At 35.4% G+C, this 26,312-nt stretch overlaps 2 protein-coding genes, 1 long non-coding RNA gene and 1 pseudogene across 3 annotated transcripts; all 4 read right to left on the reverse strand.

Moving 5' to 3' along the window:
- Positions 1-2,575: 2,575 nt before the first annotated feature.
- LOC113711282 (wall-associated receptor kinase 2-like) lies at positions 2,576-6,439 on the reverse strand. The gene is made up of 4 exons (XM_072066982.1): positions 6,323-6,439; positions 4,390-5,635; positions 4,111-4,278; positions 2,576-3,807 (listed from the first exon to the last, which is right to left on the reverse strand). Exons 1-4 carry the CDS (start codon positions 6,437-6,439, stop codon positions 2,576-2,578), a joined length of 2,763 nt encoding a protein of 920 aa, XP_071923083.1.
- Positions 6,440-13,635: 7,196 nt separating this feature from the next.
- Positions 13,636-16,084, reverse strand: LOC140015470 (uncharacterized). Its single transcript, XR_011822099.1, has 2 exons — positions 15,564-16,084; positions 13,636-14,079 (listed from the first exon to the last, which is right to left on the reverse strand). It is a non-coding gene; the product is annotated as an uncharacterized lncRNA (long non-coding RNA).
- Positions 16,085-19,993: 3,909 nt separating this feature from the next.
- On the reverse strand, positions 19,994-23,258 carry LOC113710955 (wall-associated receptor kinase 5-like). The gene is made up of 3 exons (XM_027234047.2): positions 23,132-23,258; positions 22,614-22,793; positions 19,994-21,404 (listed from the first exon to the last, which is right to left on the reverse strand). The coding sequence occupies exon 3, from the start codon at positions 21,385-21,387 to the stop codon at positions 20,197-20,199; it is 1,191 nt and encodes a 396-aa protein (XP_027089848.1). The 5' UTR covers positions 21,388-21,404; positions 22,614-22,793; positions 23,132-23,258; the 3' UTR covers positions 19,994-20,196.
- Positions 22,278-24,022, reverse strand: LOC140015098 (wall-associated receptor kinase 2-like; annotated as a pseudogene).
- Between the last annotated feature and the right edge of the window lie 2,290 nt (positions 24,023-26,312).

The raw sequence follows: 26,312 nt of genomic DNA on the forward strand, positions 1-26,312 counted from the left end.
CAATCTATAAACTACATAATGTCAATAAAATTTCTAAACTCCAATTGCAAAACATACAATGTCCAATGTAGATAGTGTTTCGACCAAAAATAACAGCTGCGAAATAGATTTTAAAAACAAAAACTGAAAAGTGGGCACTTGCCACCCAAATTTGGTACATAACCCTTGCCCCCACATTGAGTATTAGAGATTTTGTCTACTATGTGCTTAGCATTTTAGAGAATTATTTTGTACATTAAACTAGTCAGAGATGATTAATTATTACTCCCTCCGTCCCATTGATAGTGTCATACTTTCCTTTTTTATCCGTCCCAAAATGATTGTCACTTACTAAAATTGGCAATGAAAACTCTCACACATTTCCGCTCCATACCCTTCAATGTGACAGCCTTTTCTTTTCTTTTAGTGGGCCCAATTATGCACTTTCCAAGTACCAACACTGCACTTGATAGATCGTGATTCTCACATGAAATGCAAACAACAATCGTGCATGACACTTTCCTCTAAAGTAGTGTGGAGACTTTTTATTCTTTTGGGTCCCACATGTCTTATCACAACTTATGACCCCTTTATCATTCAATCACGTATGGAAATATTGAAAGTCAAGGGGTATTGCCGGAACTTAAACACAAATCATTTAAAAGTCTTGCACTGTTGATAAAAATTACAAGTTTCGAAGCGCGACACAAATTCTGGGACGGAGGGAGTATCATTTTAAATGGTAACAAGACATATTAAAGTACTAATTATTGTAATTATTATCATTTCAAATTATACAGGGCGTATTAAAGTACTAATTATTATAAATGGCTTTGATAACTACATTAGTGAAAAATAAGTATTTGTCAAATATATTTATATACACTTGTTAAAGTATGACAATAGTGTCTAAATGTATATAAAAAATAATTAAATGGCATGCTAAGACTGTTAAAGCAACGGAAATGCATCCAAGACAACTTCAATGCTCGGCATCAAATTTTGGGTCACGCTAACATATATTGTAATTTTAGCAAAATTTATTTTTCCATTTTAGTTCAAGGCCCTTATTTTTCTAAAATCTTCTCTACGAACACAACTCTAATGTACGATTTACCCATAGCTGCCCAAGAGAAATTCGTTTCTCATTTGCATCTCATGTTTAATTCCCTTAATTAGAACCCATTTTCTATTTTAAATGGAACTTGCCCCTTTTTTCTTTTTTTTTTTATGTTTTATCTTCTTCAACACAAAAAAAATAGACTTTTTTAAAAAAATTATGATGAAAGAGAAATTTTTAAAATTATGATGAATTTTAAAAAATTTCTACAAATGGGGCATTTTGAGTATGGGATTCCGTCCAAAGGGTCTTCGCATTCAGCAAATGCGAGCTTCATGAGTTCGCATTTGCTCAATGCGAAGTCTCCTTGAATTTTCGACCAACGAAATCCAAAAAAAAAAAACAAAACGAAAACCAGACCTCGCATTTATGAAATGCGTGGTCAGTTACCTCGCATCTCTTAAATGCGAGGTCAGTGAAAAGAAACAGAGCATAGGATCTGCTATGTCCGCGAACAGATCCGAGCCCGGATAATTTCTGGCATCCCTCGGATCCAACAGGGTTCAGATCCGTCTCAACAGATGATCAGACGAGCCCTCGGATCTGAGTGAACAACTATGGATCCGAGGTCGTATCACCCAATTTTGCCTTTGATCCTCAAAGGATCCGAGGTCGGATCCGTCTGGGTTGAGTAGGATTCGAGCTCGGATCATGCTTTTTCTGCACTAATTGTAGAAACTGCAAATAAACTACAACAAATTGGAAACAGAAAAATTGCAAGAATTCGAAAAATGTAACGTATATCCTCAAATCCACCACAAAAATTGCAAAAATAAGCACAACCCACATCAAATTTAAACCCAAATTTCACAACAAATCTGAACTTGCCGTTAGATTCAAGTATTCAAGTATTAATTAAACTTAAAATGCTATAAGTGAGGCATTGCAAATGGAAAAGGCTCACCTTTATGTTGTTTGAGAGTCGCAATGGGACGGCAATGCTGGAAATTGTTGGGTCGGCAATCTGGTGGTTGAAGAAGCTCTGAAAACCGGCTGCAATCTGGAGGGCTTGCTTCAGCGAGGCAGAAAGAGAATGTGGCGTGGCTTCCGGTGGAGTAGACAACAGAGATGGTGGCGCCGCTCAGCCGTGTGGCGCCGCTCCTCCTATTTCTGTCGTCCGGCGTTTGGGCAGCACAAAATAGGACAAATGGTGGCCAGCTCCAGTCTTTGGATGCTTCGATGTACAGAACCCAACTCTGTTTTCTTTGTTTTGCTGTTCGACAGCTCTGTTTTCTTTGTTTTGCTGTTCGATAGCCGTTCTGCTTTGACTCACTTTTTTTTTTTTTTTTGAAATGGTCGCGCTTGGTGAGGTCGCATTCGCGGAATGCGAAGACCCCATTTGTAGAACAACCCCCAGAAACAGCCCCAGTTGTAGAATACCTTTTTTTTCATCATAAACTAAGAATTCTCCCAATAAATGAAGAAGTGCACTAGAACTCAAAAGTCGAAACTTGCAGCTCCAGAACACCTTATCATTCATCTCCCACCAGCAATTGGTACCATCATATGCTCCATTATGCTATGACTCTCAGTATGTATGCAGCTAGAATCACCACTGTCGACATGTGCTTTTGTTGATTGCATACCAAACAAGGAGGCATCAGCGTCGGTGAAATCAATCTTAGAAACTTGAATTGGAGATTGCTTTGCTCTTATTTCCAATACCTCAAGTTCTCTTGCTATATTCTTCATAGATGGTCTATCATCACCTTTTATACTCAAGCAAGATTTCGCAATCATTGCAACTTCTTTCAAAAGCTCAATACTTACATCGCACATAATGTTGCGATCAAGAACCTGGACCAAGTGACCACTTTTCAGTGAAGAAATGAAATAATTCGCAAGAAACTTCTCTTCCTCCACTCTATCCAATGATAATGCCTTCTCACTTGTCAGTAGCTCTATAAGAACTACCCCAAAGCTGTAAACATCACTTTTCTCTGTCAACAAACCTGTTAGCATGTACTCGGGGTCCAAGTAGCCAAATGTTCCTTGCACCATTGTAGATACTTGATTTTCATCTAAAGGAGCCAATTTTGATATTCCAAAGTCCGTGACTTTTGCAGTGTAGTTTTGATCTAGAAGTATGTTTGCCGATTTGATATCTCTATGGATAATCGGTGGTGAAGCTACTGAGTGCAAATATGAGAGAACTCCAGCAATTTCTGATGCTATTCTTAATCGGATATTCCAAGAAAGATGATGTGATTTTGTTGTGCTGCTTAAATGCTCGGAGAGAGTACCATTGTCGATGAACTCATAAACAAGTAATGGCACTTCCGTCTCTAAGCAACAACCTAGAAGTTTAACGACATTTCTACTATTAACTTGGGAAAGCATAATCACCTCATTAATAAACTGATCAACTTGATTTTCGTTAACTTCTCTGGACCTCTTAATGGCAACAGTACAAGAATTATGGTCTACTAAGATTCCTTTGAAAACTGTGCCGTATCCTCCACGACCAATAATTCGAGTTTCCTCGAAATTATTGGTTGCCTTTCGTAGTTCTTCAAGAGTGAAAATTCTAGCAACATTTGTGTTTCTTCCTTCTTGAGCCAGTCGTTGCTGTAGCATTAATCCACCATTTTTCTGGAAAACTCCTCCTTCAATCTGTTTTCCCTTCTTTTCCTCAATTCCAAACACAAATAAAAGCAGCAGAAAAGTAGAATTGATGTGCCTGTGCCAACACCTGTTGACAAATTTGACTGAAAAATTAGCAAATGAAGAGATCTATCGGATACTTTGCAGCTAAAGACTCTAATTTTGCAAGTGATTTTCAAGTTTCATGTTCTTTCACTACCTGGTAAAGAAAAGAATTAGGTTTCTTTCTCTCTTATACTATGATTAGTTGCCATCTTAAACCAAATGGAACGGGTTTCAAGAAATCTTCATTTAATTTTAATACTCTCATGATACAGCACATATTTATCACACCACTTAAGAGATGGTTCAATCCATAGTGATAAATTCTCCTTTGCTTCTCCGATCATTTCAAAGTGTAGACTAACCTGAAACAATCATAGACCAATTTATTTGGTCAGGACTGCAGCCATCTCCACCTCTTCCATCACCATGATACCCTTTGAGACAAGGACATGTGTAGTTGCCCAATGTGTTGTAACAAACACTATTCTTCGTACAATTGTATAGAGTTGGATCTTGGCATTCATTAATATCTGTAGAATTCAATAAAAAATAGAAAGCAGAAGCATAATTCGAAATGTGAATTGAAACACACATATACATACTGGTTAATTAGACGAGTTTAACAAAATTTTCGCACATACCTTGGCAACCATCAGGGAGATATGGATTGCCTTCGTATCCTTGATCGCAAGAACAACGGTATTCCAACCCCTTAAAGGGTTCGTAACAGTGACTGTTTTTACCAGAGCATGCATAAGAGGTCGTGTTTCTTTGGGCAACTTCACATGACACGTCCTCAATGGTCCAATCGGCCACGACGGGAAGACTTAAATCATCGCTTAAGTTGGTGAGGTTATTTGCAGAAAAATTGAAAGCCTTCTCTTCGACCACAAAAGCGTAGCTGCAAGGATTGAAATCCCACACGTCGGTGTGGTTATTAAGTCTGGTCAAGCTCACATTTTTATTCCATGCCCCTGGTGGGATATCAGTCCGGCAGCAACCGATGCCAGAACAAGAGCCATCAATTACGTCTTCCTTATAATCACAGAAAGAGACACATCCAGTTGTGTAGCTCCGGTTTTGACCAAAACCATAAACTATAGCCAAGGCATCACAGCCAACGACAATGAATTTGTTAGCTGTACTATTGAAGGTAAAGCGTTCAGATAATGCCATCCATGGGGAATAGTTGTCAAATAAACTTCCCTTTTCATTATAGCAATCAAATGCTATATACTGCATAAGGTACACCTGACCATCCAGAGATATTCCTGTGACATTGATTGTAGTGTTGTGCAGAACTGGTTGAGGGACAAAGGTTGAAGAGCTGGTGCAGTTGATAAAGAAATGTTTGTTAAGGTAACAATCTTCTGTAATACCGAATGGAAATGGAATGCTTACATTTCCACAATGATCTTTGCAGCCGGCATCGCTATAGGAAATGTTGGGGGTGTCAAAGTTGAAGCGGAAGAGAGCATCAAGGCAATTACGAAATGCAAGAGCATTGGTAAAATCAACCGATTGAAGCCCATTAGAATGGTTTTTCAAAGAAGCAAGTTCCCTTTTACGGAAGAGAGTTGCAATTGTTAATTGTGCACTACTAAGGACTTCGAACTGACTATAGGGTCGTTTTATAGGCATTCCAAGTAAAAGGAGGACTTGAGTCAGTAAACGTACAGAAGGCCTACGCATTTCACAATTGAAACTTCTTCTGTAGACCCCAAATAGGACGGTTGACTTCAAATGAATGCAGTCAAGACTCAAGACATAAAGGACTGTTTGTTGTGCAATAATTTTGAGATTTATTTGTGTACGGAGTTTATTGGGGGTGCTGTCACAGTAGTCTCTGACGACATTGAGGTCCACGTCTTTACGGGGTTGCTCATGCTAAAGACATAATGACTCTGCAAGGGAAGACTTTCAAGTCCACCCTGGTCTTTCCATTTATTCACGTGAAAAACAATAAGGGAACCGATTCCACTTGATATGAGAAAAAATTCATAAATGTGTTTTTGGATGTAACGTTCATGAACGTAATTAAGATGTACGTTTCGGCCTATGAGGTTTTAGCCTAGTGACTAAGAGTGTATTTGATAAAATTAAAATTTGAAGATTGAAATATGAAATTTGAAATCTAAAGGCGGAATTCGTTAAATTATTGAATTGTTAAGTACCATATTTGATATATTTGAGTATCTATTATATTAAGTGATACGTGGTTAGCTTATCACTTATTTTTTTTAAAAAAATTATCTAGAAAATTCGGTGCCACTTAATTAAATCAGAAGTTCGATTTTTTGTTATCAAATGCGTTTGAACATGTTAAGATCTGAACTCACTTAGTTTAAGTGTTGAATTGGGTTATCAAATAGGGGTCAAGGATTGAGGTTCCAGGATTTAGAGGGCTTGGTTACACCCGCTTCTTAAATTTCATTCTCTTTTACTAGAAAAGATTTTTAAAAAATAAAAAATATATGCTTAGAATGGAAGGATTAAAGAGTAGTTACAATTGACTGAAAATCTCGACTCAAGATAACAATCTTCTGTCATGCCAAATGGGTATGGGATCTTTACTTTTCCAGAGGTATCAATGCAGCCATCCTTGGCTATAGGAGGGTATGTTGCTGCTGGTGTGATAGCTGGCTTTAAGGACACCGTCAACACGAAAAGTATCATTTGAACAAGCTTCATCACTGGGGAAACTTTGGACTGTGATGGCTATTTAATTTTGGGATGATGAGTTTTTTTTGGTGTTCTTGGAGAAGGCCATATTTCAATATATAGATCCTTCCCTGAGCAAAGCCACCCCAACATTAGAAAGTCACTCATCCTCAAATTGACTTGGCAAGTTCACTTGACTTATTCTGATACCGTGTGGTATGGGTTCCTGAACGTTACTAATTGCATTTCAGCGCTATGTCACTCTCTACTTTTTTTTCATCATTTGTGCTACAATTGCAACATCAATTCATATGAGCACGAACTCCAGTCATCATGGTCGAGGGAACGGAATTTTATCAACTTTTCTGTGTTGAAAATTGTGGAATCAAGAAGAGATCAGATGATTGACTTTTCCCTCTATCACCTCTCTAGATAATAGAAAAATTGCCAATAGAAAACTTGGTTTTTTTGTCCCATTAGTTTCCCAGCATGTACCCTACTACCACCACTACCAAACAAATGAACGAAGAATTGCAATTATAGTAGATGAACAAAATAACCTTAAGATTTACCACGCCTTGGCTGTTGCAATCGTGAATGAACTTATGTTCTTTGCCACTCTACCTTGGCTGCTCGTGCATTGGCTGATCGGGCCGTGTGGAGCACTCTAGGAACATAGGATGTGACTTATTCTCTCGATCCCAAGTATTACCATAAGTCTAGTCAGTCTCTTTCAGGGACTTCTACCAACTTTTCTGTTTTGAAGATGAATAAATCCAAAGAGAAAAATTGATTGTTTTTTTTCATCTATCACCTGTCGAGACAATATGAAAATTTCCAATGGAAGAGTTGTTTTTTCCTAGAGAAGAAATATAGTTTTGGTCCTAAATGTTTAGCACCTGTGTGATTTTGATATCTAAAATTTTCGATAAAAATAAATCTGGTTTTCAATATGTAGAATTTGGACAATTTTAGTCCGTAAGGTTTCAATAAAAATTAATCTGGTCTCAAATGTATTTAATCTGAAGTAGAATTAGGACAATTGAAGGGTTTTCCCCTGTTACTAACCGACTCCTATCACGTACAGTCACATGTCCATTAAATTGAATTTAAAAATGAAAAAGGAAAGTAACAAATTACTTTACATAAGAACATTATGAACTAATAACTCACCTACTAACACTGGAGTAACTAATTAATCACAACAATGGGAAAAAAGGAAGAAATTAGTTAAACTACACAGTTGAAACCAATCAAAGTACCTAACTCATATATCCAGAACTCATTTTCACTCTCTATTGCAACCCCACTCCCCCTTAAGCAAAAAAATCCCTACAGGTTTTTATATATAATTTCACAAATTTCTTTATTTTATTTCTATTTTTGTGGTTAATTAATTACTCACGTGTCATCACATAAGTTAATATTCTTATTGTCTAAAGTCAGGTGCTTTTTTATTCTCTTTTTTAATTCAATCTAGTGAACATGTGACTGCAAAGAACATGATTTCGTTAGTAATTGGGGAAAATCCGTCAATTACACTAAATTTGCTTCAATTGGAAATATTGGGAACCATATTGATTTTTGCTGAAAGTTAGGAACTAAAATTACACTGGTGCCAAACATTGGAGAGGTCTAAATTCACACAAGTGCGAAACACTAGGAACTAAAACTTTTTTTTTCCTTTTCCTATTAGTATGAAATAACCCTAAGTTGGTTCACCACATCTTAATTAGTCGATGCAATCGTGAATAAACTTGTGTTCTTGGACACTCTAGTCTCATAAAGACTGCTAACCTTGTGCATAAATGTAGCCTGCACATGCATTAGCTGAGGGCATGTGAAGCACTCTTAAAACCTAGGATGGTTGACATACAATTGAACGCAGTCGTCAAGATTCCAATTGGATTTTAGATATATATATATATATATATGGGGATTATTGAGAATAATTGGATAGATTATAGAAAGAATGAAAGGGAGAGATAGAAGTAGAAGCAAGAATAATAGGGAAGGAAAAAAGGAAGAAGAAGGTGAAAGAAAGAAACAGAGATGGAAGAATATTCAATGCAAAAGGATTGGGACTTTCATTCACTCCGTAGCTGATTACAACTTCCTCATACAATGGCTATTTGTAGGCTAGTGTACTCTCTTCCATTAGTAGGATCTAACTAACTGCTATAACAACAAACCTAACCAATTGGTACCATTGGAATTTAACTATTGGCTAATATATGATTGCTACTGTATCTTCTGATGAAGCTTGATTCTTTTTGCTAACACAACAAATGAAAAACTGTTTGTTGGTCTATGATTTCGAGCTTGATTTGCTTATGGTGTTTACTGTAGAAGTTGTCACAGTAGCCTCAGACATCTTCGAGTGGTTCGTTGGGATTTGGGGCAAGGACGGTCATCAGAAAGACCGTCCCTGAATGGTTAAGAAGTGGTTATTATGCATCCACGTCGACAGGTAGAAAGAAGGCATCAAAACGACACCCTCTAATTAGTAAGTTTAAAAAAAATATTAATTTCAAAAACACCAATATAAATGGCGTTATATTGGAACGGGATTGTTAAAATATGAAATTTGAATTAAAAATTTGAATTCAAAACTAATTTTGAAAACAAACCCGGGAAAACCTTGACAAAACAGAAGGCTTTCATTTTAGTTCTTCGAAGGTATAGTGGAAAGAGAAGAATGGTGAGAAATAACAATCTATCTCCAGAGAAGAGAGGGCAAAAATAGCAAATGCAGATTTGTGTACCAAATTAGGGTTAGAAAATCTTGCTATGGTGGGTTTTAAATGTTGATAATTTGGACCACCACCCATATCTGGGACGGCAAGGGTACGAGTAAACACCGAAGCAATCATAGTATTTGCATTGACATCGCTTCCAAGAAGTGATTTAAACTAGAAAAGGCTATTACAGTTGTAGCATACAATAATGGCCAAGACAATAGACATTATAACAGGGTGAGCAATAGTTACAACAATGCGGCGAAGATTGATGAAGGTAATGATGCTGATTATCATATGAATTGGATAGAAATTGTAGTGGTAGCAATGTTAGCAGAAACTAATATTTAAATGAAAAAGAAGTTATGCTCTGTTTTTCAGCGTGTCTGTCTGATTGTACACATTGTTACCCAGGAAGAACAGTGCGCTCATTTTTATGTACAAGTGAAAAAATCATTGCTATCATAATAGTTAATATATAAGTGTTGTTAATGGGATTAAATCCTGGATATGTAGATGTAAGATAACAAATAGCAAATACATACATGTGGTGTCTATACGCAACGTTAGAAAATATTCACAATGTGTTTCATGAGTATTACATTGAGTTTTGGTATATGTACAAGTATGTCTTGTTAGAGCACTATTTATTCATCGTGTTGCTATATGATAATTTTAAGAGTAACACACATGGTTAGAATTATTATAATAATGGTTATGTTGTACATGCTAGGGTATTCTATTGTATAATCGGATTGAGAGACACCATAATTTGTACATTATAGTTGCCTCTTCTCTTACTTGTGTTTTCTATGAAAAATTTTTATTTTATTATACAACAGTTCTTTTGTGATTCTATTATCTCGTTGTTCCTATATATGCCACATGTTTGGATATTCTTTGCTAGCTAGTTTCTTTTGTAATGCATAACAATCATTTTTAGTTGCCTCTATGCAAGTTTGCTTGTCCTTTGGTAAGATTCTTCCAATTATATATATTTAATATTATGGGTACAAAATTAAACTCTAATTGTTAGAATTTTCCCTTGCATGATTTGGCATATTAATTAGGCATGAGAAGAGTACATCTGAATAGAGAGCAATAGTTTTTTTTCGCTTATTCTTCTTGATGGCTGAAAGAGGTAGCATACACTAGTAGCTCTAGAGTAAAGCAAGTTTTGAGGAATGAATTATAGTTCTCATTTCTTCTGCATCCTATTTTGGTTTATTTGGGCTTATCTCTTTTGATTTTGGTCGGATTTCGATTCTTAGGATGTCCAATTTCTTAATTGATAGTTTTGATTCAGTTGTCATGAGTCCTTAACTACAATGCACTATAACTTATTTTAGAGTTTTGATTCTATATGGTCTAAGATAGCATGTACAAGATATGCATGCAATTATACACTCTGTTATGGAATGTTTACATGATGTTGATGAATTTATACACTCTAAACAAATGAAATTCATGTAGTGGAATGCTTGAAATGGCAGAAGACGAGCCTTGGCAAATTGGAATGGAGTTTCATATAGAAGACAAAGCGTATAATTTCTACAATAAATATGGATTTGCCACGAAATTTAGTGTTCCATAGGACTACTTAAACAAAGACAACGATGTAGTTACCATATGTTGGAGCTAAAGTTGGAGCATAACTATGTGTTGCTAAGATGACTCTCAATTGCCGGCACCATCTTGGGAGAAAGAGAACAAAACAAGTTGTATGGAGTTCGGGCGTTAAGTTCAAAATTTTAAAGGCAGTGCTCTAGGCATTTGTAATTCTTTGGACAAATGTACTATTTGATTCCAAAATTGAGACCATTTCCTGCATTCTTAGAATTTAGTTGATTTTAGCACTTTTATATCTGTATTAAAAAATTTCACAAATTGTTATAATATATAAAAAAAAATTGGACAGTTCCCAATTGGTAGAGGTCAATTATTATTCAGCATGTTTGCTGTAACCATACAAATTACAGAGTAAACTATGTGAATGTTGGGCAATATTGCTATTATTCACTTTCCTGCCCACTGTTTACTTTTCGAATTGTTGATTAAATTAGCGAATCGTGTCATGGATAGTATAATGCTATTTCAATAAGTTGTTAGACACAGTGCATGACATGTACAACTAAACAATAACTATGTGATGTTCTATCCAGTGTTGATATGGGTCACAAACATAGTAATTGTATCACTATTATGAGAAATTACAAATAGTTACCTATGTCTTATAACTTATTGGTAAGCCGTTACACCTTTGAGGAATGATTGTACTCAATGGCATACAACCTTTGCCAGTAATGATTTTCATAAGATATGTAAGGATAAGAAAGTGCCATGTGACTATGAGTCAATAATAATTGAGATGTACAAGTAATAATTGTATATAACATCTATGTCACTTAAACATACAAGCAGTTGAAATTGAGTTACTACCTGTTACAAAACTAGAACACCCTCGATCTAAAGAGATTTGGGGTAGGGATAGTTGTCAAATCAACCGTCCCTGAACGGCATAACTCTCTCTGCACAAATTGTAACTCCTCCTTAACTACTTGTACATCTTTATAACAGAGATGTGATATTTTGTTACTGTTCATATGGGTCTCATATGTAATAATTGTGCCTCTGTTGTTAAGTTTTACAAGTAGTTTACATTAAGTTATATCTTGTTCAAAAAATATTATATCGTTTAGAATGGTTGTTACTGACAACTGCTGGTGTCCAAGATCCCCATCAAAGATGGCTACCAGTCCTCATCTTCCAACAGAATTTAAGAAATGCTGAGTCTAACCATATTTACAGTAGTAGAAAATATGCATAATATATAACCATGAGTTAGCATGATGAACTAGAAATCGACTCATCGATAACAATCTGATGGGAATGGAGTTCGGCCACTATGTACATTGACAGGGTGTCAGCCTGTGCAATAATAAAACCTGCTCAAACTAAAAGTAATTTCTGTAGATAGCGGTGAATAGGGTCGAATCCACAGGGACTGGGAGTAATTGTTTCTTTTCAAATTCACAGTGACAAGGGGGGTGTTTTTATCTCAGGGGTGACAATTTAAACAATTCAACTAAAAGTAAAATAATAAAAATAAAATAGCCAACTAGAAATTAAATAACAATTTACTAAAATCAAAGGATCTAGCCAAGGAATAACTTCAGCAATGGTTCACCTAATTGATCATTGAAACAAAGGCAATTCCAATTATTTACTAATAAATAGGTTATAATTGCCAAACGAGCGTTGACAGTCAACCCCTCCTTACTGTGTCGGTGATTAAGGTACGCCTGTTAATCACTACTCTAATTGAGAAATAATTCTAGGTACGCCCATAAGATTTAATTTTTCAATTGCCTTACGTATTAGAGGAGCCCTATTCTAACCAAATAACACACTACCAGGGTTATTTTAGGTTAGCCCGCGTATTCCCCTGACACAAACCCAATCATGCCAGTTGTCACTATTTTGAGACAATTAAACAATTACGGATTTAACGTCGCAATTGTCAATAGATTATCAAATTAACTAATTATCCGGATCCAAGACAATCAATTAATTAAACAATCATACGCACTGCAACCAAGAAATATGCGAATACCAATAAATAAAGGAAAAGATAAAATTAAATCGATCTCACAATTTTTTAGGCGAACCAGAGCCTCCGTTGTCTCTTGACTAGAGTGGAAAAAATTAACTCATGATTGGTGAACAAAACCCACAGGAAATTGGAGAGAAAACCGCAGCCATCAATTGGAAAATGGGTAAACTTGATTCGATGGAGTGCTGACTAGAAAGAAAAGCTACAGGAAGTACTTAATTGTTTTGCCTCTCCTAACATTCGAGGAAGAGACACTACTCAAAGCTAAAGAAAAAAGACAAGTCCCCCAAAAAGCTAAGCTAAAAAAATGAAAACCACTAAGAAGAAATATAAGTCCAATTCTCTGCTCTCCTTGTGCGGCGGCCCAGCGCCAAGAAGAAGCCCTCAAGCCGTCCTTCCTTCGCAGAATTTACCAAAATGGGCATCACATCTTCTTTTCCAAAAATGCCCCTCGAACAAGCTCTATCATTTGGACTCCTTTTCTGCCAAAGTGGCACCTGTTATCATATTTTCGTTCTACTCATTGAAATAAATGCAAAATACTAAAAGTGAGTAGAATCCAACAATTAATCCACATCGGGTCAGGTAATAGGGGAAATTAATACTAAAATGAAAGAGAAAATTGCAACCTATCATACATGTTGGCCAAAGTTGTTGTTTGAGGCATCAATAAATCAACCATATAGAATTTAGAGAGAATTATAAAATTGTTACAAATTATTAAATATTATTCATATTCATATTGATTGAATTTGCAAATTGTAGAAAGTGGACAAGGAATGAATGTAACATTGTCTGAACTGATTGTAAGATAATGTCAACTATTTGTATCAGTACATAATAGATACGTGATTATTATGCATGAAACCCACAGAAACAGCTGCTAAATTTATCACACTTATATTGTGAATTTGTACAAGCAATTAATAAGGAGTTACAACTTGTTTAGGTAATATTACAATGATCAGAAACAATTTATTTCATTTTAAATTAGGAATCCTAAATTGCTTGGCTCCAGATGCTCCCACGTCTATGCCCTCATCATCATTTTCATCGGGAACATCTTCTTCGGCATCTTTGTCGCCATCCCCTTCTTTTTCATATTCATATTCAGAATTTTTGTCTCTTGATTCTAGATTTACAACCTTTGTTTCCTGTAGTGATTTTTCCCTTTGTTCGTTGATTTGGGCTTGCTGGATGATGCTTTGGTCTTGGTATGCAAAGTATCTTCAATCTTTAGAATTCTCTATGACATTTGGTAGCCAAATTAAACAACTCCTAAGCTAGCACTTCTCCAATCTTGATCTCCTTCATGTCATCTGTAACAATTTTGGACCAAAAAAAAAGATAATTTGTTTAATTGCTTAAGATTTTTACCCAGCATTCATAATACACTATAAAATCATGATAAGTACATTTAACCTAATACATACATATTAGAACCTACATTAATCCAATCAATTTTAATCCCATAGATTGGTATTATAGAAATAGGTACTAGTTTACAAACATGGGATAACAAACTATCAATTTAATAGTGTGTGCACTTTTCTCTTTCTTTTATTTATTTCCCTTCCACTGTAAATCCCGCCGACCTTGCTTTAACATGATTATGTTAATTGATTATTAAGTTACAATTGAATGAAAGTGTTTGTCTAGTGTCACTATTTATTCACTGATAATAATAGTTATCCAACATGATATACAGATCTTGTAACCATTTTCTACAACTAAGTAAGGCACAGTAAACACTATGCACATTCAGTCTAACACATAAATTAGAATCTATACTTATACCAATTGACTTTTAAGCAATCCACTTCAACTACTAGACTACTATTGTATGAACAGGTACCAACTTTCAAACACAAGATAACAACCACTATTAATGTTCAATATGTGCACTTTCCTCCCTACCTTCCTTTTATTTTTTTTCCTTCATTGTGACCTTTCTTTAACATCATTATGTTAATTGATTACTAATTTACAATTACATGAATATATTTTTCACTATCACTATGTATTCACAAAAAGTAATAGGTGTCCAACATAATGTATGGACACACTACTAATAAACACATCTTGTAAGTCTTTTATTACACTAAGTGGGTCACATTCAACAATATGTACATTCGACTTAACACATACAAATTGACATTTATATTCATACCAATCAAGTTTGAAGTAATTTACTTTACCTACTACACTGCTATAGTATGATTGACTACTAATTTTCAAACATGAGGTATTACCCTTTGATGTCTAATAGTGTATGTACTTTCCTCCCTCTTCTAGCTTTTATGCATAGTCGGTAGGCCATCTTGTAATCTATCATAAATTTTTTCACTTTTCTTACCTTTACTCTTAATGTATATCTCATACTACTTCAATGTAAGCGGTCATAAACACCCAGTAATGCTATGCACATCATAAGGCATCCATACTTATCTACCCATACAGAGCAAAAAAAAAAATTTGACTTCAAAATTTCCTTGTTATTTTAGCAACCTAAAATCTCCCGTACCCATTTAGTTCATATAATGATTACACTTGCTATTAATGCGAGAGTTACGACCCCTGTTTATCCCGTCCTAACAACTCCTTCTACTAATTGGTTTGGAAGTTCTCCTTTTCTTTTTTGCAAACACTTGGTGAGCAAAATTTCTCTCTACTTTACTCTCCCATATGGGCCATGAACAGATCTGATTTCTAAGATACATAGGGTTTCCACAACCATGATATAAAATCATGGGATGCCATTCCAAACAATGAAAATTATGTCATTGGCTTGCAATATTGTTACCAGAAGGGTTTACGTAGATGCGATTGGTTGTCATTGCTTCGCACTCCATCATCTTTAGCTTCATTGCTCGGTCCTGACCTTCCTCAAGCCTTTATAGATATTAGGCCTCCAAGACTTTCTCCTTCAAGAGGTAGTTCTTCCTTTTCCTAATTAAGTATATTTTGACTGCTTTTCTTCCGTCCCTTGTCTACCACTTTCCTACTCACTGATTGTATTTTGCCTTAGTTCTAAAGTTGTGGATGAATATTGACAACTTTTTAGAGGGAGACTAAAAGAGTTCCTCCTTTGAAGAATTGAAATGAATAGTCATAGTGAGTCAATTTGGGCAGGATTTTGTGGAATAGAGTTTCAATGGTTGGTAACAGAGGCGTCAGGCTCACACATGCTTTTTAGTAATTTTTTCCCTGCTCACTAATCAAAACGACTCTGTTTTGAACCTTGTCAACGTGGATTGATAATGGCCACTTCTTCAGTTTTGTGAGGGGAGCGTTCAGGGACGGTCTTTCTGATGACCGTTCCTGCCCCAAATCCGTTGGTTGCTCATGCTACAAGTCTACGACATAACAAAGCTATCAAGGAAAGATTTCCAAGTCCATCCTAGTCTTCCTATTTATTCATTTTTTTAAAAAAAAATTATTAACCATACTTTGTACATGATTTTCACTTGATATGCGTGAAAATTCACAAATGTGTTCTTGGATGCAATGTATGTCATGAAAGTAATTAAGATATATGTTTGTAATGCACATCTTCTAATATTTAGTTTGTGGAAACCAATATTTTAGTGATTATGTGTCAGTGTATTTCTCTCTAAAATTCATTCTCTCTTTCTTCTCTTTAAGGCTCTCTAACAAAAATGGCCTTCAGATCTGATCTTTCTCCATAGGAGGGAACTTTTTTTTATACCTTTTATTTGCTTTTTTAAAATAAATTCCCTCTAGCGAGGAATTTTCTTTGGTAAGTATTTCTTCTCTCCTAATTTTTTCTAGTGAAAATTTTATTCTATCCTAGGATTTCCTTTGTAAGAAATTTTTCCATTTTTTTCTCTTTTTTTGCTATGAGATTTGAGATTTCAGATGGTTTCCTAGATTTGAAAATTTTCACATCTACCATGTTAGCTGAATTTCTCCTTGGGCTTCAATCATTTTTTAACAAATGTTATTTTTAAAAACATGCACAAATCTTTTGAGTTATAGTGATTCACCTGGATGCATGGAAGATGTTTTGGAGATTTAATGTTTTTCATATTCATTAATATCTATTTGCTCAATAGATAGATTGAGATTACATATTATTTACTAGTTTTGGAATTTCTCACATCTCCTATGACAACTAAATTTCTCTTTGAGTTTTAAGCATTTTTATTAGATGATTGTTAGAAAATATGCACAAACTGACAAATCTTGGAGGGCCAGAAGACCATTAGAAATTATTCATTCAGATTTATGTAAGCATTTCTCTTGAGCGGTCCTTGGAGAATCATGTTCATATCAGATATCAAACTGACAAATCATGGAGGGCCAGAAGACCATTAGAAATTATTCATTCAGATTTATGTACTGTGGAGATTCCTTCTAATGGTGGTTGTAGGTATTTTATTACCTTTATTGATGCTTTTAGTAGAAAAGCTTGGTTGTATTTTTTGAAACAAAAATCTAATGCCTGTGACACTTTTAAAATTTTAAAAACTTTCGTTGAAAGGCAAAGTGGGTGTCAGATTAAAATTTTGAGAACAGATAGGGGTCAGGAATATTTGGTATGTAATGATTTTTTTTTGAGGAAAATGGGATAAAGCATCAATTGACTACCAGGTACACTCCCCAATAAAATGGGGTGACAGAGATAAAGAATATGACAGTTATGGATATGGTGAGGTGTATGTTGAAACTGACAAATATGCCAAAGTTTTTTTTAGGCAAAAACAGTTTCTTGTGCAATTTATCTGTTAAACAGGTGTCCTACCAGAAGTATTTTCAAAAAAACTCTTGAAGAAATTTGGAGTGGTAGAAGGCCATTTGTTGGTCATTTCAGAGTTTTTGGGTGTATTGCCTATTTCCATATTCCTGATCAATTAAGAAAGAAACTTGATGACAAGAGGGAGAAGTGTGTATTTTTTGGTTATAGTGAAGTCTCCTGTACTTACATGTTGTATATTCTTGTGACAAAAAAGGTGATATAATGAGTAGAGATGTGGTGATATAATGAGTAGAGATGTGACTTTTGATGAAAGAGGAGTTTGGGACTTGTCAACTGGAGATTCTAAGACAGCAGAGGTGACTCTAAATTATCAGCAAGAGGATGCTAATGATGATGTTCAGCTATCACTAGTTGATCAAGATCCATAGACTGAGTTAACTGGATGTCCACAACGTCAGCGACAGATGCCAATTCGTCTACAAGATTATGTTACTACACTAGATGATGTTCCTTCTGACGAAAATATTATTAATTTTGCTTTGTTTGTAGATTGTGATCTAGTTGTGTATGAGGAGGCAGCCAGTGATGATCATTGGGTGAAAGCAATAGAGGAAGAAATTAATACAATAGAGAAACATGACACCTGGGAACTTACTTTTCTTTTAATTGGTAAAAAAGTCATTGGAGTGAAGTGAGTGTACAAAAAAAAATTCAAACCCAATGGAGAAATTGATAGATACAAGGCGAGATTAGTGGTGAAAAGATACAAGTAGAAATCCGGGATTGACTATTTTGAAATATTTGCACCCGTTACTAGGTTTGATACAGTCTGTATGATAATTTCTCTAACAGCCCAAAATAACTGGAGAATTTATCAAATGGATGTCAAGTCAACTTTCCTAAATGGAGTTCTTAATGAAGAAGTACATGTGGAGTAGCCAGCAGGATTTGTCAGAAAAGATCAAGAAAATAAGGTATATAGATTGAAGAGAGCCTTATATGGATTGAAATAAACCCCAAGAGCGTGGTATACAAGAATTGATTCCTATTTTCTGACTCGTGATTTTCAGAGGTGTCCATATGAGCACATGTTATATATTAAATCTTATGCTCGTGGTGATATTCTTATTGTGTGCTTGTACATAGATGATTTAATTTTTACAAGAAATAATCCAGAGATGATTGCAGAATTTAGGGTGGCCATGATTAAATAGTTTGAGATGATAGATATGAGACTCATGTCATGTTTTTTTGGAATTGAAATCTTTCAATCTAATAGTGGAACTTTTATATCTCAAAAGAAATACGCAGGTGACATTTTAAAGAAGTTAAAAACGGATACAGCAAAACCAATTATGACACCAGTTGAAGAAAAATTGAGATTGACCAAGGAGGGTGCTGGTGGATATGTGAATCCCACATATTTTAAAAGTTTGGTAGGGAGTTGGAAATATTTAACATTTACAATGCCAGATATCAATTTTGCTATTGGTCTGATTAGTAGGTTCATAAAAAATTTACATTAGTCACATTTGCAGGCAGTTAAGAGGATTTTGAGATATATTGGAGGTGCTTGCAGTGATAGCATTTTTTATTTAGGAAATGATGCAATTGAGTTGTTTGGCTACACAGATAGTGATTGGGGAGGTGATACAGTAGAGAGAAAGAGTACTTCAGGTTATGTATTTTTTATTGGTTCCGGAGTGTTTTTTTGGAGTTCGAAAAAATAACAGGTGATTGCATTGTCTACAGTGGAAGCGGAGTATATTGCAGCAGCTAACCGTGTTATTCAAGTTTTGTGCTTACGTCGCGTACTTTGTATTCTACAGCACAAGCAGGTTGATCCTACGAAAATTTATTGTCATAGTAAGTCAACAATTGAGTTGTTCAAGAATCCAGTACTTCATGGGCGTAGCAAACATATTGACATCAAATATCACTTCATATGTGAGTTAGTTCGAGAGAGAGAGATTGAAATTGATTATTGCAGAACTGAAGAACAAGTGGCTGACATTTTCACCAAAGCATTGAAGACGGAGATTTTTATCAACTTGAAGAAGTTGTTGGGCATGTCCAAATTAGAGGAGTTTGGTTTAAGGGAGTCAATGTAGAAATATAAACCAAACTATGATTGATTGGTTAGTTTTATTTATTGACCGCATGTCATTTGTTTATTAGCTAGTTTTCTTGGCAAGTCTAAAGTTGGCTACATGGGATCAAATCCCATAATGTTAGTCATAGTAGAATTAGAAGTCTTGTGTCTAGCTATTGTACAAAGTAGCAGTTGCCTTTTGTTTTTGGTCTTTGTGCATAGCCTCTGTGTTTTTCGTTCTTCTGTAGCCGCAGCCTTCTTTGAGTAATAGAAAAAAATTTCTTTCCTTTACCTCATATATCAAATTCTTGAGATTGTTCCTGTGGGTTTATGTGTGATTATCAATTTGGATCCATCAATATAGCTCAATGGAGTAAGATGAGATATCAGAAAAGTTTGGTGATTAATCGTACACAATACCTTTTTCAAAGAACTTGGTTAAAGAAAATTAAAAACATACTAATATGTTGTTGTGAGGTTGACAATCAAAATATAATTGCGACCTTTAGCGTTAAAAAGATGTTAACATATCGTGATAACATAATCACTAGTAATATAAAAAACACAAGTAAGGATGACGTAAAAATGCAATCCAGTCCTTCCCATGACCGCGGGATCAAATGATCATCTCCCATGGGCAATTGGCTGTATTTCTTGATTTTGGAGGCTATAATATGTAGTTGTCAACATAATATCACCGCCACCGGAGGGATTGGATTGTTCTTGATGATCAATCAGGGGCTCAATCTCTTCTTGGTTTAAAGCTTGAGAACCTTGAGTCCAAGTATGCTTTGATGTGATTCGCAACCCTACCAGTTCCATTGCTACTTCTTTCATGGAAGGCCTGTCGGCGCCTTTTACAGTTAGGCATCGTTCGGCAAGTACAGCAACTTGTCTCAATTGGTCAATATTCTCATCAGACGCGACAGAATCTTCAAGAATTTGAAACAGTCGATTTTCTTTCATCGAAGAAAGGAAATGATTGCTTAAACTTATCTCACCCTCTGATCTATTGAAGCATACGGGCTTTTTCCCTGTTAGTAGCTCCACAAGAACGACTCCAAAGCTATAAACATCTCTTTTCTCTGTCAACTGAAATGTTTGGAAGAATTCAGGGTCCAGATATCCACGAGTTCCTTGCACCACTGTAGATAGTTGATCTTGATCAAGAAGGCCCATTCTTGAAGCACCGAAATCGGATACTTTTGCTGTAAATTCCTCGTCCAGAAGTATGTTCGTGGTCTTTATGTCCCTATGGATGATTGGAGGTGAAGCAGCGGAGTGCAAATATGAGAGGGCTTCTGCAGTTTCTGCACCTATTTTCAGTCGGATGTCCCAACTAATTTCACGTGCCCGCTTCTTGTTGTGTAAATGGTTAAAAAGAGTGTCATTGTTGATAAATTCATAAACGAGTAAAGGTACCTCTGTCTCGAGACAACAACCAAAGAGCTTAACCACATTTTTGTGGTTAATTTGTGACAGAATCACAACCTCATTAATGAATTGCTCAATTTGGTTGGGATCAACTGTTTTTGACTTCTTGATAGCAATTTCTTTGTTGTCTATTAGACGACCTTTGTAGACTATCCCAAAACCTCCTTGACCAATAATGTTACCTTCATGGAAGTTGTTTGTTACCTTCTCAAGATCTCTGGCACTGAAAATTCTTGGGCTATTTGAGGATTCTTCTTGTCCATTGAGTCGCATTTGTAGGAGTAGCCCTCCATTTTCTCGAAAGAATTTTTCCTTCAACCACATCATCTTTCTTTTCTTGGACACGTACAAGCACCAAGAACAGACCACTAGCAGAACCATAGTGCCCACAGCAACACCTAAGACAGTGTTTTTTTTTACAATATTTAGAGGAAGAAAAATCCCAGAAAAGGAAGGAACGAGAAGGAACATGTTAAACTGCGCAGGGGTAAAGCAATATCAACTTCGAAGTATAATACAAGTGATTATTATCAAGTTTATATGAGTGAAATTGTCGATTATATTTCTCAACAAGATTTAAGCTAGAGTTTGTCCCTGAGTTTATTGCTTCGGCAATAATAGAATGCTTCTCTATATGTGATGCTTTTAACTGATAGGCAATGTGAGAAAATGTCTACCCTAGAAATTTTTTTTTTCTTTTCACTTTAATGGAGACTTCAAACCGTACAATAAGGGAGCAAAAAAAAAAAAAGAAATGATTTTGAATTCGAATAAAAAAGATAACGTCAATTGATTAATGTGGCTAATTATCGAATTGGTCTTGTGCTTCACACTCTTAACTCTCTTTTAGTTTACATATATGTTGACTTTGGTTTGGCTAAATTCGAGGTCAAAAGTAAACCTGATTAAGAGGTGGTCGAGCTTTGGGTTGACAATGACTCAGCTAGGTAGTTTTGCCTCGGTCTACTCTTAGCCCTTTTCAGGTTGCTCTCAATTATCCTTACCTTGTGTATTTCTCCAAAAACATGAAGCTACTACGTGTAGGTTGTGATAATAGGTACTACCCATTTTCCATGTCACCAAAACATATTGATTTATTATTTAAGATAAAAATTGAAACAATGTGTAAGCAATAGGCTTGTCTAGATGCTAATTTTTTGTAAAAATTATTTTGCACGTATCATAAATACGTTTCCTGATTATTTTTTTTATTTTTAATTATATTTTTATTTTACATACATCACTTCACGTCACAAGTAATACTATAATGTTTATGTCACTTCAATGAAGGAGGATAACAACCTGGAGTGCCGCATTTGAGTCTCTGTGTTTTCATGATATGAGCATCAAAGCGCCAAACTTAGTCAATATCCCTACTTGGAATTTCAACCATTAATCTTGGCTTTCTAACAATAATTCCTTAAGAAATGCAAAAAATTTAAAAAGTGGAGTTTAGGTTGATCGTATGTGTATGTGTCTTTATAAACAGAACAAAATGCAAATTAAGCTGATCTGAGAACAATAATTTGCTTTTTGACCAAGCTTGGTCTTTGTGCCTATCTGTATAATACTTGGGAACTTCGGTACCACAAAAGACAAACTATTACCTGCAAGAATACCAGCCACAAGTGCTTGATGGCTTTTCTTAGTGCAACCTTCACTCCCTTTTCCATCATCTTTCTTAAGGTACCCCTTCGGGCAAGAGCAATTGTAGCCTCCTTCGACGTTTATGCAAAGTTCTCCGAATTTGCAATTATTGGTCTCTTCTTTTTGACATTCATCAATATCTGCATAATGTTACCCCCCAAAAAAAAATCATGTTGGATCTATCAAGGATTTGTTCAAGTAAAAATCATTTTTCAAAAGTACACCAAACCGTGTTTGTTTGGATTGAAAGTTCTTTGGGAAAAAATTTATTTGAGACAAGGACATGTGTAGTTGTCCACTGTGTTGTAACAAACATTATTCTTCGCACAATTGTAAAGACTTGGATCTTGGCATTCATTAATAGCTATAGAATTCAATAAAAAAATAGAAAGCAAAAACATAATTTCAAATGTGAATTGAAACACACATGCATATATGGATTAATTAGATAAATGAAACAATTTTTTTCCACACATACCTTGGCAGCCATCAGGAAGATATGGGTTGCCTTCGTATCCTTGATTGCAAGAACAACGGTATCCCAATCCCTTGAAAGGTTCCTAACAGTGACTGTTTTTCCAGAGCATGCATAAGAGGTCGTGTTTCTTTGAGCAACTTCACATGACACGTCCTCAATGGTCCAATCGGCCACGACGGGAAGACTTAAATCATCGCTTAAGTTGGTGAGGTTATCTGCAGAAAAATTGAAAGCCTTCTCTTCGACCACAAAAGCGTAGCTGCAAGGATTGAAATCCCACACGTCGGTGTCGTTATTAAGACTGGTCAAGTTCACAGTAATATTCCATGCCCCTGGTGGGATATCTGTCCGACAGCAACCGATGCCAGAACAAGAGCCATCAATTACATCTTCCTTATAATCACAGGAAGGGACACATCCAGTTGCGTAGCTCCGGTGTTGACCAAAACCATAAACTATACCGTAGGCATCACAGCCAACGACAATGAATTTATTAGCTGTACTGTTGAAGGTAAAGCGTTTAGATAATCTCATCCATGGTGAATTGTTGGAAAATAAACTTCCGTTTTCATTATAGCAATCAATTGCTATATACTGCATAAGGTACACCTGACCTTCCAGAGATATTTCTGTGACATTGATTGTACCGTTTTGCAGAAGTGGTCGAGGGACAGAGGTTGAAGGGTTGGTGCAGTTGATAAAAAAATGTTTGTTAAGGTAACAATCTTCTGTAATACCGAATGGAAATGGAATGCTTACATTGCCACAATGATCTTTGCAGCCGGGCATCGCTATAGGAAATGTTGGGGGTGACAAAGTTGAAGCGGAAGAAAGCATTAAGGCAATTACCAAATGCAAGAGCATCGGTAAAATGAACCGATTGAAGCCCATTGGAATTGTTTTTCAAAGACGCAAGTTTCCTTTCCAGAAGAGAGTTGCAATTGTTAATTGTGCACTTCTAAGGACTTTAAACTTACGATAGGGAAGACTTAGTTAGTAAACGCACAGAAGGCCTCTGCAGTCAAGATATAAAGGAGTATTTGTTGGGCAATAATTTTGTGCTTGATTTGTGTATTTGTTGGGCAATAATCTTCTGGGAAGCTGTCACACTAGTCTGTGACAACCATGAGGTCCACGTCTTTGCGGGGTTGCTTATGCTAACGACATAAAGACTCTGTCAGGGAAGACTTTCAAGTCCACCCTGCTCTTTCCATAAAGACTCTGTAAGGGATCTCATTCAGTATTCGAATGGTTCTGGGGTCGGATCCACGAATTTTCATAATTATATTGTGGCAACATTTTATTTTTTTTTTTTGTGAAATGGTGTCTTAACATCTGAGAAAATATATTTATTTGTGCCTATTGAATAGACACGTCTACCATAAAATAATAAAATCTCTAATAATCAAACTAAGCATGCATTTAGTCGAATCCTGATTTTGCTGTCAAAGTTTCTAATCCTTTTATCGCTACATTATTTTAACGAAGCAAAAATAAACTTAACTGTATGAAACACAATAAGAAAGCGCATATTCATTACTAAATCAACATATGCATTAGTTATTTATTAAAACGACTGTTCATTCCTATGTCTTCCCATTCTTACAATCTCAGGTGCAAAACTTATAGTTTGATTATTCTCTCTAATCTCAAACTTTGAAAAGCAATCATACCTCGAAATATAAATGCAAAATACTCATTTAATATTGCTAATTATATGTATACACTCATTTTATATGTTTAAGAAGAGAACTTTTCAAAATATACAAACTTGATTATTAGTTTCAAAGTCACATGCAAAAGATCAAATGCAAGCAAGAAGAGGTACTTAAATTTAAAATTTGGCAAATTAAAACATGAAATAATTAATTAAAGTTGTACGCGCTTTAGTTTTGAACAATTTTTTCTTGACATAATAGACATGGTTTTAACAAGTCAGCATGTAATACTAATTAATAACAAGTTGAACTTCATACAGTAATTAACGTAATAGCCAAGTAAAAAAAAAATTAAAGAGTAAAGAAGCAAAAGTTAAAGGGAGAGGGCAATGAAATTTTATTCAAATTTAAGGGAGGGAGGGGGGGGCACAAGAAAAAGATTTTCAATGAAATTTTCCAAAATTTCTTTGGGGCTAAAAGAAACTTCTAAAATTTTTTTCTTTTTTCTTATGATGAAAGTCAATTAAGACCGCCACAGAATGTGGCAAATTTTTTTGTGGGAGGTAGGGTTCGAACCCATAACCTCTTTGCATCACCAAACCTTAGAAGGCTTGGGATGACCACTGGACCAAAGGCCCAATGGCGCTGCAAAGTGTAATTGGTCCTATGAGAAATTGCCAATGGAAAAGTTGGTCTTTTCCTACCTTTAAAGTTCCCGGGATAATTTCACTTTGTCTCCTCAAATTACACACAAAATTCCACTTCAATTCCTGAACTTCAAAATAGAACATTTAAATCCCTAAACTAAAAATTTTGTCCTGCTTAAATGAAATCCATGACATAATCCAAAAAATTGATGGTGTCTTAAGGGCGTGGAGACACGCTCCATTAGTATGTATGTGTAATTGTTATAAACCAGAAAAGTAGGGATATAAATGAAAATTTACCCCATTTTCTCCCTTCCTTTTTTCATTTTTTATTTTTCCTATTCTTCTTTTTCTGTCATCTGCCACCACTGATATCTCCAATCCTCTTGCCACCATTATCGGGAATTCTCCAATGGACAAAGTTTGCCTTTTCACAAGAGGAAATAAAGGAATAAATCTTGACTCATCGTAGTAATTTCGTCTGCTTGGAAATATCTGATTATCCAATTTCTGTGGTTCTCTTTTCCTCTATTTCTTCCCTGTAGTTTTAATGCTAATTTTCAATCGAGAAAACCTGAAACTAACAATAACCCAGATGCAAAACAAATCTAGAAAAGCCAAAAAATCCTAATGTCAATTGACCATCTAAAAATCAAAATTTATAGTAAACCCTAGATCTAGAAAGCAGTCAAAAAGATGACAGTGCAAGGAAAACTACTTGCATAGGTAGCAGTAGTGTACAGTGTACTCTTTCCTGACAACAACCACACAACTAAGAAGATCTCTATGAAATTGAAGGCATCTTGGATGATACATGAAGTGCTAAACATTTTACTCTCTACCCATCTAGAGCAAGAGCAAACGAGCTCTTGTTCA

Source organism: Coffea arabica, chromosome 10e, assembly GCF_036785885.1.
Source record: "Coffea arabica cultivar ET-39 chromosome 10e, Coffea Arabica ET-39 HiFi, whole genome shotgun sequence".
NCBI classification, from domain to species: Eukaryota; Viridiplantae; Streptophyta; class Magnoliopsida; order Gentianales; family Rubiaceae; genus Coffea; species Coffea arabica.